This window comes from Sus scrofa, chromosome 1, assembly GCF_000003025.6.
Source record: "Sus scrofa isolate TJ Tabasco breed Duroc chromosome 1, Sscrofa11.1, whole genome shotgun sequence".
Lineage (NCBI taxonomy): Eukaryota > Metazoa > Chordata > Mammalia > Artiodactyla > Suidae > Sus > Sus scrofa.
The window spans coordinates 218903307-218920901 of NC_010443.5; the positions used below are offsets into that span (position 1 = coordinate 218903307).

The 17595-nt window shown below is 42.3% G+C and overlaps 1 protein-coding gene across 3 annotated transcripts in view; it reads left to right on the plus strand.

The window, feature by feature from the left end:
• Nucleotides 1–17595, plus strand: part of LOC106509183 (histone-arginine methyltransferase CARM1-like) — a 268219-nt gene that overhangs the window by 226855 nt on the left and 23769 nt on the right. For all 3 annotated transcript variants that reach the window (XM_021064264.1, XM_021064249.1, XM_021064260.1), the window contains one exon: nucleotides 1458–1548. In XM_021064264.1, coding sequence (XP_020919923.1) covers nucleotides 1458–1548 — 91 coding nt within the window. The remainder of the gene's footprint in view (nucleotides 1–1457; nucleotides 1549–17595) is intronic.

The window sequence follows — 17595 nt, forward strand, 5'->3', positions numbered from 1 at the left end:
AATTAATTTATTTTTATTTTTTAGGGCAAAATTTTTTCTTTAATACTCAGATAGATATTTGCAAGTATGTTTTGTATGTACATGAATCCGGCTGTGGTGTTAGTTGGAGGCTGGCTTTCTGGTGCTCCTCATTTTTCTGTTTGAGACTCCATTTCCCTACATTCTTTTTTTATGTCCTTTTCCATCATGGTCTGTCTCTGGAGAATTAGATATAGTTCTCTGTGCTATACAGTAGGACTTGGTGGTTTCTCTATTCTGAATGTAATAGTTTGCATCTACTAACCTCAAACTCCCAGTCCATACCCTGGTAATTGTAGATGTCAGGAACAGAACACAAGCGTGGGCTTCTCAGTGTGGAGGATGGTGAGCCAGCATATAAGCAGGGATTCTTTATTTATTTATTTTATTATTATTATTATTTTTTTTTAGGACTGCAGCTGCAGCATAAGAAAGAACCCAGTCTAGGCTTCAAATTGGAGCTGCAGCTGCTGGCCTACACCACAGCCACAGCAACATGGGATCCAAGCTACATCTGTGGCCTTCACCACAGCCCATGGCAATGCCAGATCCTTAACCCACTGAACAAGGCCAGGGACCAAACCCGCATCCTTATGGATACTAGTTGAGTTCTTTACTGCTGAGCCATGATGGGAACTCTGAAGGATTCTAACAACACTTACAAAGATAAATAGTCAATATGATTATACTTGAACAAAGTCTAAGAATGAAAATAATAATGTGGTAAGATGGTGGAATCTTGATTATTTCCAAAGCTTAGTTTTTTTTACAATAAATAAAAGAAAAAATAAATAAAGGGAGTGCCCAGAATTCTAAGCACAGGACATATAGAAAGGGGAAAAGCCGGAGTTCCCGTCGTGGCGCAGTGGTTAACGAATCCGACTAGGAACCATGAGGTTGCGGGTTCGGTCCCTGCCCTTGCTCAGTGGGTTAACGATCCGGCGTTGCCGTGAGCTGTGGTGTAGGTTGCAGACGCGGCTCGGATCCCGCGTTGCTGTGGCTCTGGCGTAGGCCGGTGGCTACAGCTCCGATTAGACCCCTAGCCTGGGAACCTCCATATGCCGCGGGAGTGGCCCAAGAAATAGCAACAACAACAACAACAACAAAAGACAAAAGACAAAAAAAAAAAAAAAAAAAGAAAGGGGAAAAGCCAATAGCTGAGAAGGCCAATATGCCAGGTTAGATGCCTCACTTATGGCTCTAAACATTTATTGTAATGCGCTTTGTGACTTGTTTTAATATTATTTTTTATGTCCCCTCCAATCTTCTGCCTAATTTTCGTATCATTACTTTGAGGCAATGATAAAAAAACATTTTAGTCTGTTTGTAATAACTGAGATGGAATGAGGGATTGGAGCTGGTGAAGTGGCAGGTGAGTGTTCCCTTCAATCTGAAGGCATTGGGAGTTGACCTTGAGTCTGTTGTCTTTTGCTCAATAGGAAGGATGTTCCCGACATTCAGTGACATCCACTTGGCCCCCTTTTCTGATGAACAGCTGTACACGGAACACCACTCCAGAGCCAACTTTTGGTAACGTTCTCTTCTCTCTTACCCTACTTTCTGGAGTAACCAAGAGTTCCTAAACTTGACATTGTGGTATATGTACTAGGGGCAAGTTTTGCCACTCCTTTGGCCCAAGGTGATGGCTTCTGCTAAAACCTGCCTTTGTCAGAGAATAGATCAATCAACATACCTTGATGTAAAGAGTTGATCAAAAAAATTTGGGAGTTTTCCTATGAATTAGCTGTTGTCTTTTGGGCAGCTTACTTCCCCCTCTGAAAGTTGGTTTCTTCATTTGCAAATTGAGAGCTAAGACAAAGCCCCTCCCAGTGTGAAACCACCATTCCTTCCGCCTTTCTCTTCTGAGACTGGTTTTTATAAGGAGAAGGATGGGAGGAGAATGATGGTATTGAACCCATGGGGAAGAGAAATAGTACGGAGATCGTCTGAGTGGGAATGTTAGGTGTGTAGGAGGGAGCAAGGGCCTGTGCTGGCAGATGCATGAGGAGGCATGCTAGAATTTACACTTTGAGTTCTGGCTGAAATGTCCAAAAGAGATATCCAAAGTTAATTTCTTGGGCTTTCTCTTGAAATGCCATCTTTTGGTGCAGGGGCAGCAAATAGGAGACGCTTTATGTTACAAAGTCCTGTGAGGAGTGGGGTTAAAGGGATATGATTTTCCTCTCTCCCCTAAATAGGTTTTCCCACCACAGATTCATAGTATTTCACAGCTTCTACTCAACCTGTAATGTTGAAACTCTAAGCCACAGACTTTCCATTGGCAGGGCGGGGGGGGGGGTTGGTGAATATCCTCTGAGTGTGTATGTATGAGTATGGTAGGGAGTGGGGATGGGCAGTGGACAATGAGGTCCTGTAAGGCCATGCTGACCCTAAATGTTTCTATTTTGAATGGAGAGATTAGAGAGACGGGAATTTCAGTTGACAGGATATGCCAGACTTGTGGAGGAGGTTGGTTGTCCAGGTTGGCATGACCTCCCAACTGTACCATCCGCTGCCATCGTACCACCTGGAGAATAATAATGATCATAGTGGACTGGTTAGGCTCCCCAGTGAACATAAAACATGCTGCTCTTCATTCCATTGGAAAAAACAATAACCTTTTCTATACCTTTCTTCCCTGGTCAGCCACCACCATCTCTGTAAGTCCCTTTTCAGTGAAATTCAGCAATCTCCACCTCTTCCGCTTTGATTTCTCTTGGCATTCTACCAAAACCATTCTTATCACCAGTGCCCCGACCTCCACATCGCTAAATCCAATGATCAACTTTCTCACTTCTCAGCTTATTTAACTGTCAGCACTTGAGCAGCATTTAAAACACTTATTTGCCCCATATTGTTTTGATTTTTCTCCTGCCTCACTGATCACTGTCTCAACCAGTCCTCCTCCATTTGTTACTTGTCTCCTTAACCTCTTAATGTTGGAGTGCCCCAAGATGCAATCCGTGGACCTCTTCTCTGTCCTCAGAACCCCCTTGATGAGCACACCCATTCCCACAGTTCAAATGCTGTCTGTAGCTGATGGTTTCCAAGTGTATGTCTCCAGCTCAGACTTGTCCTATGGACACCATCCTTTTCCATAGCCTGCTGCCTCCTGGAGTCTCCTCTTGGAGAGATGCACCATGTCCAAAACTCAACGCCTGATCTTCCCTACTCCCACCCCACACCTGCACTATTTGCAGTCTTTACCCTCAGTTGCTGACATTTTTATCCTCCTAATCACTCAGGTTCTAAATCTTGAAGGCGTTTTCTCTTTGTCTGCCAAATCCAAACCATCAAGAAATTATATTGTTTTACTTTCAAAATACATTTGACCCTTGATCAATACAGGTTTGAACTCTACAGTTCTACTTACATGTGGTTTTTTTTTCAATAAATACATCCTATGGTTCTACATACGAGTGTCCGTGAATGTGGAACCATGGATACAGAGGGCTGACTGTAAACTTAATGACAATTTTTGATTGTGTGAAGAGTGGGTGCACCAACGACCTCCCCTCTTTTGTTCAAGGATCTGCTGTATATCAGAATGCGACCATTCTCCTCTGTTTGTGCTTTCCCCTTGATCTCAACACAGTCATCTCTCATCCCAGTTACTGCAGGAGCTGTCTATTCCCAACATCCCCTAAGCCTTCCAGTAGGTCCTACCCAATCTGGCTCCTCATCTCCTACTGTGATGTTCACTCTGCTGCAGCCACTCAGGCATCCTTACCCCACCTCAGACATGGTGGACATGCTCCCACCTTTGGGCCTTGCACTGGCTGCGCTTCCTCTGGAATGCTTTTCCCTCCATATTCGCATGGCTAATTCCTTCACCTCCATAAGTTCTTTGATAAATGTCACCTTCTCACTAGGACCCTCCCCGACCACCCTATTTAAAATGGCAGCCATCCCAGTCCCAGTCCCACTTCCTCTGCTTTGTGTTTTTGCTCCAACACTTATCACCTCCTAAAAGATACAGAATTCCTTTTTATTATTGTTTATTGTCTGTATTCCTCCTTATAGAGTGTATACCCTGCAAGAGCTAGAATTCTGTCACTTTTCACTACATATCCTGCCACATGGTAGGCCCTCAATAAATATTTCCAAATAAATATCCAAATAAAACTCCTGTAATCTCAAGCATATATGGTAATAAATACCATGAAGACTTTAGTCTTTTTTTTCATTATAAAATTAAAATCATGCTGTGAATACCATTATATCGCCTTTTTTAAAAAACTTTGATAATACCTCGTTGATATGTTCTCACATCTTTTAGATATTCTTTTGCTACAGAATGTTTCTTTTGCAGCTATCTGATAATTTATTAATTCAAGCCCCAGTGTTGGATATTAAACCATTTTAATTATTATTTTAATCCTATGAATTCTATAAGAAACACCACTAAGGTATTGTTCCTGTATTCCACAAAAATAAAGAAATTTACAGACTTCTACACCCTAATTCTATAGGAGATAGCACTAAAATGAACATCCTATTATAGAAATCTTGTTGTGCGTTCTGATTGTTTCCTTACAATAAATTGCTAGAAGCAGAATCACTGGACCAAAAGGTGTGAAGAAGGAATGTGAAAAAAATTATTCGTATATGTTGCCAAATTGCCCTGTAGAAAAGTTTTACCAATTAACACTTCCACCAGTGGTATATGAGAATGTCTGCTGAGTCTTGCCCATACGGGATATGTTTTGTTAAATGCCAATTTGATTTGCAAAAAAAATGGTGGCTAGTTTATTTTTAATCTGTATTTCTTTGATAGATGGTGCATTTGAATAGTTTTATTTTTAGTCAACAAACACACAAAAAACTTTAATATATAGTTACCAAAATTCACAGCCTTCACTCTCCTTCTAATCCCTTTCCCTTTATGGGGAGGTTTCTGCATCAGACTACTTGCACGTGGGCCTTTTGTTGCATTGATCCAGGGAACAGGTGGTGAAAGCTTGCAGGATTTCCGTTAGAAGAGGCAGAGAAGTGGGAATGCTGGCTGAGAGGAGGGAGGGGGTGCAAAAATAAGTTTGGGTGTATTTCGGGGAAGTGTGCTGAGAGACCAAGGAGCACCTAGCGCGCTAAATAAATAAGATCGCCAGTATTATCAGGCCTCACCTGACTTACTTGTCAACGATGCTTGAGACCTTTGACTCTTCACTTGGGGAGCCTAAGCCTGGTTTTCCCCCTTTGTTATTGGTCCCTAGTCTCCTTTGCTGATTCTTTCTCATGACTCAGATCTTCAGTGTTGAAGTGACTCCAGGTTAGTTCTTAGATGTCTTCCTTTTTCAGTCTACATTCACTGTCTTACTGATGTCATTGGTTTTCCTGGTGGTCAACACTGCCTTTATGTTGACAACTCCCACAGTTTGAGCTCCAGCTCAGACCTCTGCCAGGAACTCCAGACTTTGGAGGTCCACCTGGCTGTGGACAGCTTACCTTGGACATATATTGGGCATCTTACATTGAACACAAAGGTAAGCTGCTGTTCTTCACCACCACCACTCCCGCCCACCCCTGCACAACAAAAACAAAGAACAGCAAAACAAGGAAAACAAAAAAAAACCTGCTTTTACTCCAGTCTTGAAATAGCCTCCTAACTCATTTCCTGTTTTTAAACAATAATCAAAATGATCTTGATAACACATAATTAGATTATATTCTTCTACCTGAAACCCACCAGTGGCTTCCTGCCAATGCCATCTGAGTAGTAGAAGCTAGAGTTCTCACAGTAGGTGGCACTCTACAAGATGTGATCAAGCTTCATCCTGCCTCCCCTCACCCCTCTGATGTCATTCTGACCCTCGCTCCCCGGTCTCTCCACTCCAGCCTCACTGGCTGGACTCCTTGCTTCCTCTCAAACATGCCAGGCTTGCTCCCCACTCACTGCCATCCCCTCTGCCTGAAACGCAGATGTCCCTGTGGCTTGGTCTCAGTTTACGCATCATCTGAGAGGGAGAATGTCTATCAGTTAAAAATTATAATTGCTTCCTTCCTGGAAGCTCATATCCCACTCTCACTTCATTTTTCTCTGTAGTACTCTATAGGACTTAACATCATCTGCTATATTCCATGCTTTTACTTATTTTATTGATCGGCCATCTCCATCCTCAAATTCCAGAAGAGTGGCTGTTCTCTTTACTTGCTATGTCCCCAGCATTTAACATAGCTAGTAGTAATTGCTCAATACATTTTTGTTAAGAAGAAAACAAACTCATTGACTTATAAGAATTATTTCTTATTAGAGATATTGAGACTCTGTTGTATTTTCTTCAGAATTTTCATGTCACCTTGTAATATTCTTTGTCATGATTTTTACCACGAAATTATTATTTATTTTTGTCTTTTTAGGACTACACCCGTGGCATATGGATGTTGCCAGGCTAGGGGTTGAATCAGAGCCGTAGCCACTGACCTGTACCACAGCCACAGCAATGCCAGATTCAAGCTATGTCTACAACCTACACCACAGATCAAGGCAATGCCAGATCCTTAGCCCACTGAGGGAGGCCAGGGACCAAACTGGCATTCTCACAGATACTAGTCTCATTCATTCCGCTGATCCACGATGGGAACTCCTAAAATTCTTTTATGTGTGTAAAGCTACCAATATTTTCATTTACAGTTTCTTTCTTTTCCTTTATTTGTGAAAAGCTTCCTCACCCTGAGTCTGGTATTAACTTCCTTCTGCTTCTTTCATATTTGACTTTTTCCATTTAACATTTTCCCAACTGTATGTTTAATTCTATAATTCACTGTGGCTCAGTGGGAACGAACTTGACTAGTATCCATGAAGATTTGGGTTTGATCCCTGGGCTCACCCAGCGGGTTAAGATCTCACGTTGCTGTGATCCATGGTGTAGGTTGCAGACATGCTTTGCTCTTGCTGTGACAGCAGCTATAGCTCTGATTTGACACCTAGTTTCAGAATTTCCATGTGTGGTAGGTTCAGCCCTTAAAGGAAAAAAAAATCATTTTAGTTTAAGTATGTCGTAAGCATAAAGTTGTATCTTTATATTCTTTCTAAATAACCACTCATGGGGTTCTCTCTCGTGGACAAGATTAATACATTCTGATTATAGTAGCCACCACCTACAAAATGATTCATTCTCTTTTCTTACTTGATTTAAAATTTCTGGGCCCTTATTAATGAAGATTCTGAAAAGCATCTCCTGAGAGTAAGGCTTAGTCTTGAAGAATCATCATTCTTAGCTGTAAAACGTCTTTATGCGAAGGGGACTACTGACATTACAGCAAATAATTGGTTTGGGGGTTCAATCCAAGGCCTTTAAATACAATGTTTAATGGATTCTCCTATCAAGAAAAATATAGACATAGGATCAATTAAGAGGAGTCACCAAAGAGTCTCAAGAAGTTTGAGTTGAAACTTTACCTTATTACATTGATTACAATTACAGGGCATAAAAACATAGGTGAGTAGACAGTAATTAAAAGCTGGATGAATCAGACTCTGGAGCTGGATCCAACTGTGTTTAATTCTTGGTTCTGTCAATTACTAACTATAAAACCTAATCCAAGTCATTCTCTCTCAAACACAAGTTTCTTATTTATAAATTAAGGATAGCAGTATTGGGAGTTCCCATCATGGCTCAGCGGAAACGAATCTGACTAGCATCCATGAGGATGCAGGTTCCATCCCTGGCCTTGCTCAGTGAGTTCAGTATCCGGTGTTGTCGTGAGGTGTGGTGTAGTTTGCAGACATGGCTCAGATCTGGCGTTGCTGTTCAACCCCTAGCCTGGGAACATCCATATGCCAGGGGTGCGGCCCTAAAAAGAAAAAGAAAAAAAAAAAAAAAAAGATAAGTGTTGCCTACCTGGGGGTGGGGGAGTTTCAGTTCCAGAGATGGGTCCTCTCCTGGTACTTTGCTACCATAACAGCCCTTTCTTCACTGGCCAGTGTGAGACTTCTACCTGAGGCTGAATACATCTACCGCATGTGTACATTCAGAGGCGGGGGCAATAACCACAGGGTGGGTTTGAACTCATTGGATACCCTGTACCGTAGATGTGGTCAGACATTTCCTTTGCTACCTCCATGAGCTTGTACTAACTACAGTCTAAAATCAATATCAGTTCTCTCTCTCTCTCTCTCTCTTTTTTTTTTTTTTTTTTTTTTTTGTCTTTTAGGGCCGCACCCATGGCATATGGAAGTTCCCAGGCTAGGAGTCAAATTGGACCTCAGCTGCCAGCCTACACCACAGCTCATGGCAATGCCAGATCCTTAACCACCGAGTGAGGCCAGGGATCAAACCCACGTTCTCATGGATGCTAGTTGGGTTTGTTACTGCTGAGACATGATGGGAACTCCTATCAATATTAGTTCTTACCTAACATTCCTCAGACAATCTTTCCTCCAACATAGTTGCTTTGTCACAGAAACCCAGTTCCCTCCGGAGAAGAATTGGGGAATGTTTACCATATGTTCCCATGGTTGCCTTGCAGGGTCCTCCCTCCAGGGACTGGGTTTCCACTTCAGTCATGGGCTAGTGGTCTCTGGATCCCTAGACCAGATCTGGAAGTTGCGAGAGGGACCTAATCTTTCCATGTGACAGTAGACAGCCTATTCACCAGCTGGCAAGTTTTTTTTGTTCTTGTTCTGGGAACTGAGTACTGTTCTAGTGACTGTGCATCCATTTCACTCTGCTAACACTCAACAACTGGTCCCTGTGGGTCAGAGTACCCTGAATGTCACTCGAGTCCTGCCATCCAACACAGTAATTGTATGATTCTTGCCTATGATGGTGAATTACTGCTTTCTTTCTTCTGACATTCTGAAACTCCAGCCAAACTGTGACCATTTGGAGCACAGTTTAATGGCAGCTTCACTTATCCCTGTCTTTGATGTACTGAAGACCTAAGCATCTCAAAAATGCCTCTGCTCTCTCGCTGTTTTGTTCCCAGGAAACTTTATGGAAGGAGAGTTTCCTATACTTTGCCTGAGAACAGTAGGATGGGACATTCTTAGTTTTTCCATAGTAAATCCATCTAGCATTTCTACCTCTCTGGGCCTTTGAACCCCTTCCTCAATAGTATGCTGCAGAAGTTCTAGAATCTCCGTCTCATTAACTGAAGGCCATCCTGATGACCAAGCTTCAAAGTGACATCCCAACAGACTCTTAGGAGTGGGGAAGCATGCCTGTCAATGAATCGTACCCAGTCCTGACATCTTCTGTCCCTCCTAGTCCAATGTCCTTAAAATCCACTCCCATACCCATTTCCCTAGTTCTTAGCAGGAGATATTAACCAGCTCCTGCAGTGTTTTAATTCTGTACCTTATCTCCTCCTGTAATAGGAATCATACTAACTGCTCAGGTTGAGCTGGAGTGAGCAGCCTCACAGTAATGAAAGCCCACTGGCAGTGGGCAATAGTGAAGCATATTCTGAGGGGAATAAAATTATCTTGCAGGGGAGTTCCCATTGTGGCTCAGAAGAAATGAATCTGACTACTATCCATGAGGATGCAGGTTCCATCCCTGGCCTTGCTCAGTGAGTTAAGGATCCGGCAATGCCATGAGGTGTGGTATAGGTTGCAGACATGGCTCAAATATGGCATTGATGTGGCTGTGGCATAGGCTGGTGGCTACAGCTCCTATTCAACCCCTAGCCTGGGAAGCTCCATATGCCCCACGTGCAGCCCTAAAAAATGACCAAAAAAAAAAAATCATCTTGCAAAGTCCAGGTTTCAAGAGAAGTCATTGTGTGGTCTTCAGGCAAAGGGGAGCTGAGAATTCTGTTTCTGCTGGCCTGAAGGATTGAGGGCAGCTGGGAGGGGTTTTCAGGCTTCTCTGCCTTGTCCACTCTGCTGTATCAGTCCCAGGTCTCAGGTTACTACTGTCTCCCTGTCAGGGCCCCAGCTACGAGATACCAGACCTGTAAAGGTTGCACACCCAATACCCTCTGCTCTTCTACTGTTACTGCTTTACTGTTTTGTTTGGAGTGGAGAGATGGGGAAGTTCCAGTTTCCAAAGTGGCTTTTAACTATCAAATTCTGTACCTGATTTTCAGCCCTGAAGGAAGGCCTTTGGGCACAAAGAAGTTAGGAATTCCCTTCAGTTCTGCAAAGGAAACCCTCTGGATTTCACAGTGGTTTTTTGTTTGTTTGGTTTTTGGTTTTTGTGTGTTTTGAGATTTTTTTTTTTTTGCCTTTTAGGGCTGCACCTGTGGCACATAGAAGTTCCAAGGCTAGGGGTCGAATCAGAGCTGTAACTGCTGGCCTGCAACACAGACACAGCAATTCCAGATCCGACCAGCATCTGTGACCTATACCACAGCTCACAGCAACACTGGATCCTTAACCCAGTGAAAAAGGTCAGGGATCAAACCTGCGTCCTCATGGATATTAGTCGGGTTTGTTACCATTGAGCCACCACAGGAACTCTCACAGTGTGTCTTAAGTTGGGAGTTGGTGGCTCCGAGATCATAGTTTTCTTTTTGCAAAGCTTCCAATGTTTTCAACAGAGGCTGACTGGCTCCTCAGCACCTGTATTTATCATCACCTCAAAACTTCAGGACACACAGTCCCCATTTAGCCCAATGTTTCACCTTCTACCTTTACTACATCCTAATTAACTACCAGTGAGACTGTTAGTAATTGTGATGAAACTAGATACCAAGGGTTTTCACTCCCCACTTACCAGTAGCAATGAGGATTCTCTTGTGATCAAACTGGTGAGTAATTCCATCTTAAGGGTCTACATTCAAGGGCCACACCCACATTGATTATCTTAGCTTGGGTTCCTCAGGAATCAGGGTCTCAGGCAAAGCTCATAAGTTTCGTTATTAAGAAATGCAACTGGACTCAGCGGCAATAAACCCAACTAGTATACATGAGGAATTGGGTTTGATCCCTGGCCTCGCTCAGTAGTTTAAGGATCCGGTGTTGCCATAAGCTGCAGTTTAGGTCACAGATGCAACTTGGATCCTGTGTTGCTGTGGCTGTAGTGTAGGCAAGCAGTTGTAGCTCTGATTTGACTCCTACCCTGGAAACTTCCATGTGCTGCAGGTATGGTGAAAGAAAGAAAGAAAAGGAAGAAAAGAAAGAAGAGAAAGAAAGAAAGAAAGAGAGAGAGAAAGAAAGAGAGAAAGAGAGAGAGGAAGGGAGAAAGAACGAAATGCAACCCCAGGGAGACAGGAATGAGGAGAAACGAGAAGGAGGGAAAGCTCATGCAGAAGTGCATTATTGAGCTGACTGCCACATGGTCTCAAACACCAAGAGACTGCTTGATCTCTCAAGACCATCTTCAGAGGTCAAATGAACTAACTCTCAGGACAGTTTATACAGAGGATGGGAGAGAAGTGAATTTATCCCTCAGCTCTTATCTCCTCACTGGTAAACTGTTTACCCTTTGACCTCAAGCAGCCTGCACTTCTGGGTTGTGCATGCATGGGCACCAAGTGGGGGTCATGGCCCCTTACATTACACAGTCTGCAAGGATGCTCAGGACAGGAGGAGGGAGAGCACACAGTGCAGGTCTGAGGGGAAACAGTGCTGGGTTGTACTCACCCAGGGTCAGATGAGCCCCCAGCTTGATATAGCTGGAGGGGAGGCAGACAGAACATGTAGCTGAAGATTCCAGAGACAGGTTAGAGGACCTGAGTGAACCTTAAAAGGTGACATACCACTTAAGGAACCAAAAGACATTTCCCAGCTTCCTTTTCACACTGTTGTGGGGGGGCAGGGTATGCATTCATCATACCTGGCAGTGGCTGAGCCCATTAATTGATAGTAGATGCCAGCGTTGGATGGACTGTATGTAGTCAGTTGTTTTCTCCAGAAATCACAAGTCTGTGTTTGCAAAGGACAAGAGAAGATGGTTGTAAGCAGAATTCTGCCACAGGCAGTGAGGGCTCCCTCCTTGCACTTTTCTCCTCTTGCTACTCAAAGCCTTCTTGACCACCATGTTGTGGGAAACATCATTTTGAAGGAAAGCATTCAGTGGATTGGACAAGCTGCTAGATTCTACTGAGAAACATTATTTTGAAGAAAATGGAGTCAGTGGATTGGACAAGCTGCTAGATTCCACTGGATGATTTGTTCCTAGGCTAATTCTGCCCCAAATGGAAATTTCAACTAAAGATTTTTTTGGCTTAGCTAGAGTGTTAGGCCTTCTGGTCTTTCCCCAAAATATATTTGGCCCTGGTAGTCACTGATTCACAGAAATACCATGTGGACCAAATAAGGACATTTCAGTTACCATGAGATACAACCAAAATTTTGTCACAGGCCAAGCCTATGCACAAAGTACTGCAGAGAACTTTTGCAAGAATACTACCATGACCAACACAATCGTGCCTGGACTTTCACATGCCATTGTCCTTGTTTCATTCATATTGCAGTGATACCTGGAACTATGAACTTATTTCAGCTCCCTAGTTTTTCTTTTTGATATTTCCTCTGCTTCTCTTTTATGTCTGCAGCTCTTGAACTCATCTGGCCTTTGCTCATGAAATAAGCCTCAATTTTTATATTCATCTTTTTTGTAACCTATGTCAAGATCAAAACTCTTTCACAATATTCTGCTGCTGGGCACATACACATCCAGATCTATGTAGGCAGGGATGCTCTATTTCAGTTTCTGGATCCTGTGCCATCAGAGCTGTCCACCTCCAGACAGAATTACCAAGTTCAGCAGACATCACTTCATCTTCTGGCCTGGTTCTCTACACTGTAGGCTAAACAAATTCAGTTTCATACTCACAGAATTAAAACTCTACTGAATTAGGCAAAACTGTTCATCAGAATTATTTCTACAGCACATATACAGGCAGACTCTTATTAACTGCTTTCTTTTTAGTTAAAACATTTATTTTATTTTTTCTTTTTATGCCATACTTGCAGCATATGGAAGTTCCTGGGCTAGGGGGTCAAATTGGAGCTACAGCTGCAGGCCTATGCTGCAGCAACGTAAAATCCGAGCCGTATCTATTACCTGTGCTGCAGCTTGCAGCAATGCCATAGCCTTAACATGCTAAGCAAGACCAGGGATCAAACCCACATCCTCACAGACCCCATGTCAGGCTTTTAACCCACTGAGCCACGGTGCAAATTCCTATTTATGGTTTTACTGGACAAAAAAAGAAAGGGAAAAAAAGAATGAAAACATGGCTTAGGAAAAAAAATATTTTTGAATAATGTATCTGAAAAAGCCCAAGAGTACATTCAGCTTTTCAGGCACAAATGGATTCTGGGGCACAGATGCTCATTGGATCCAGGTCTCCCTCTGTCCCTCAGCTCAGCTTGATTCTTGGATAGGGGTCTTCCCTAATGGCAGCAATGTGGTTTCCAGAAAATCCAGATTTATAGATTCATTGCTCCATGTCTGCTTCCCTTTGCAACAGTTTGAACAAAAGTCTTAGACTTGACTCTTCTTGGGTCACATGCTTAATCCTGGGTCCATCACCAGAGCCAGGGAGATAAGACACTCTGATTGGCTATGGCTGAGCCATATGCCAAACTTTAATGCTGAGGGCAGAGTCGAAACCATCCAATCCACAAAAACTGAGAGTAAGGAAGAGGTTGCCTGTCAGAAGAAAATCTGATGCCATTATTAGAAGAAGAGCAACTATTTGCTGGGTAGAATGAACAAAATATGTCCACCATAGTCGTCTTGACTGATCCACTTTTTCTTCTGATATGTTTCCATAGGTCCAGTTCTTATGGAAACCAGTAATGTCTAGATTTATTCTGGTGTACCTATGGATGTTCTATGGGCTTCTTTAGAGAATCCCAGGCTTTCCCTTTCTTCTTACAAAAGAGGCACAGTCTGAAGCTTGATTTCTTTTAAGGCCTGTGTACCCATTTCTTTTTCTACTTTATGCTTAAAAAAAAAAACAAAAAACCTATTTTTACAAATACAAAAGGTGTATAAATATAGTATATGTAAAATATAAGCCATATTACTTTGCTGGGGTTTAAGCCAGCAAAACCAGAGACATAATGAGCTGAGCATCTCTATAGACACTACTTTATACAGTGGTACATTGTCACGCTCCTGATGCAGAAAATCGTCAAAAACAGCCAAGCTTCAAGTCCTGCTATACAGAGAGGATGTGTGAGAAATGAAATAAAGATGCAATTTGTTCCTAGACATGCATCCTTCTCCTACCAGGCACTCCCAGCAGGCTATTCCAACCACATTCTTGTGCTGCATACTCAGCATCCTGTGTGGCTTAGGCACTATCTTGGATCCTCCTTTTGTTTCCTAGTTCTTCAGGTTATATATGTTTCTCCTCAGGTTGGCATGTCACCAGTTGTTAATTCTGATAGAAAGTATTCCATTTAAGACACCCCCAAATTTGCTTAATTGTCAAAAAACAGAATTGGAGTTTTTCCTCCTGCCTTATTTTCCTTCCTTTTCTTTCTTTTTTTAGTCTTTTTAAAAGAGGGAAAATTTTAATGGGGAATGAGTAAATTTGTTTTTGTTAGAATAGAATGAAGAAGCCAAGATTTTTATTAAAGACAAACATTTGAGTTATACTCTCAGAGAGCGTGTGTCTATTAATAAGACAAAGAAGTGCATGTTTTAGGGAGATACCCCTCTGTTAACTTCTGCAAGAGAACCCGGGGCTGTATCAGCATCCTTCTAAGCCAGATCCAGGACACTGGTTGGGGGAGGAGAAGTCTGAAGGAGGAGGAAAAACAAAGGACCAAGGTGAACTAGGGGAGAGACAAGAACAAAAGAAACCCAAGAGGGAAGATTCTCCTGGATATGTCTCCAAGCTTGGCTTTGCATGGAGCCTGTGGAAAAACTGATGTGATGGTACATGGGTGGCCTGTTTCTCTGTATTCTGGGTGTGTTTAGGTGTGGCTTATTAGGATTGTTTTCCTTCTAAACTGTATTTGCAGGACTTTTCAGATGTTGCATATATTACAGTGGAGAAGGGGGGGGTACACTTGAAATTTGAAGTCAGGAGGAAAAAGACACATGTAGACTTACCTTCCACGCTCATAAAGAGGCCATAAACTAATTTGGAAAATAAAACCCACATATGATGAAAACAATGGAAATTATCTCCAGCTCCCAAGTCAACAGATTCATTTCCTCATCCATCCCCTGACAATGTGTCTTAGGAGACCCAGAGAGATGCCAGCTCCCATCTGCTTTAATTATTTTATGATGCATTTCAGAAAGAGATTTGAGATTTCTAAGAATTGGAAATGTGGTCCAGCCAGAAAGTTTTTTAAACCCAGGCAGTGGGCTCTTTGCCCACAGCTCTCCGTCTGCCCCAGAAATGGTGCCCATTAGCACCACACTGATGGTGTGTGTGCTGGGTTTTAATTGGCACTGAACACACAAAGTGAATGGCACAGCCTGGGCCTCTGTCAGAGCTGAGGTTGTATGCGTAGCATAGAAAGCATTTCCCAGCTTCAGCTACTGCCTGGTGGAGGACTGTCTTTGCCTTTGAGTTTTTTTCTTTCACCTACTTGGCCAGGATTCTAAAATAGCTAACTTAGTAGTATATACAACCCTGGTCATGCATTAGAATCACTGTTGAGCATTTTGAAAACAAACAAGCACGAGGGCTACACCTTGAGCTCACATAAATCACTAGTGAGGGGATGCAGTCCAAACATCAGCACTTTTTTTGGGGGCGGGGGACACCCACTGCGTATGGAAGGTCCTGGGGCCAGGGCTTGAATCCAAGCCACAACTGCAACCTACGCCACAGCTATGGCAATGCCTGATCCTCAACCCACCACACCAGGCCAGAAATCAAAACTACATTGCCACAAAGACAATGCCAGTCCTTAACCTGCTGCACCACAGAGGGAACCCTCAGGCATCAGCACTTTTTAAAAGCTTCCCAGCAGATTCTCAAGGACAGACAAGGTTGAGTTCTCCTGGACTTTCTGGGAAATTCTCTGCTTCTGTCTGACCCTCCCCATCCCTCCCTCCCTCTCTCTCCCTACCTTCCCTCCAAGAAAACTTTTGGGACAATAATGTATCTCCCCAAGAACACTTCTACTCTCTTTCTCAATACTGAGAAGATTGTAAACGTACAGTGTTCGGTTTCCAAACATTTTTTAGGATTATAGGAGCCTTGTTTTCAATATGTGTATTTACTTTTATTTTGCCTTGAATGGTTCAGTTTATATTTCTTAAGAGTAGGAACCTTCCCTTACATGATCTCAGTATAGTTATCAATTTCAGTAAATAAAACATTGGTACAATACTTTTCTCTCATTACTATCTATATTCCAATTTTATCAGTTGACCTAATATTACCATTCATGCATTTTTCCCCCTAGTACAAGGTACAGTCTAGGATCAGATATTACAACTGTTTGTTTCTCTTTAGCTTCTTTCTTTTTTTGCTGTATAATAATGTTTTAGTACATTTTTTGAAGTATAGTTGACATACATATTGTATAAGTCACAGATGTACAATGTAGTGATCCACAATTTTTAAATGTTATACTCCACTTATAGTTATTATAAAATATTGGCTATATTCCCTGTATTGTATAGTATGTCCTGGTAGCTTGTTTTATACAGAATAGTTTGTACCTCTTAAGTCATTATCCCTGCATTGCCCTTCCCCCTTCAATATATGTATTTATAAAGTGATACACAGCAGTTTGACTTTATTTGTTAGAAGCCTGGCTCTGGCCCTTGGTGGAAGGAGAGGCTTAGGAAACAAGTGATGAAGCTAAAGAAACTTGGGTGAATGCTTTTCCATTTCTCTATTGTCCTTCGTGGCACCTTTTAGGACACCAAGTCCTCCATTCATGCATGAAATACATAGATAGACACATAGACATTTTTAGGACTAACAGCATTTGAGGCCCCGTACTAAGTGCTAAATATGGACTGATGGAAAAGAATAACTTCTGCTTTTAAGTGGGTAAAACTTGCATATTTAACTGTAATACCAGGTTTTACATTTTCAAATGGAAATATTTGAGCTGAGTCATAAAGATTGAGTAGGAATGAATGGAGCACAAGAGAGAAAGGAGCATTGCAGGTAGAAAGGGAAGCAAGCAAGGGCTCAGAGGTGAGAAATGGTACAGCCCTGCAGGATCTGTCAGAGGTTCTGGGGGCTGGGGCTTCACTTGCAGTTGGTGTCTGGCTGTTGTCTTAACACCATTAGGTTTTCCTGCCTCCACTGGGAGGGCATCTGAGGTGCTGCCTCCTGATTCAGAGCCTTTTTTTTTTTTTTTTTTTTTTTTTTTTTTGGCTGAAAATCTAACTATACTCCACAGTTTTATTTACATTCTGTTTTTTTTGTTTTTGTTTTTTCTCTCTCTCTCTTTGCCAAGGGTTGATGGGCGTGAGTTTGGGGGAGGAGAGAAATTGATGAACTGAATTCCCATCTGACTCAAGGGCCATATAGCATATGCATACACCCTTCACAGGGTGGCCTCTTTTCAATCTCAAGATAAAAGCCTTCAATCTTTAGTGATAAAGTCCCCAAGCCTTTCTGGAGGCGGGCCTGGGAATTTGACGTTTTTATGTATCTATCATTTTTATTTTTATTTGTTTATTTTTTATTTATTTTTTTCTTTTTTAGCCGCTCTGAGAGCCTATGGAGTTCCCAGGCCAGAGATCA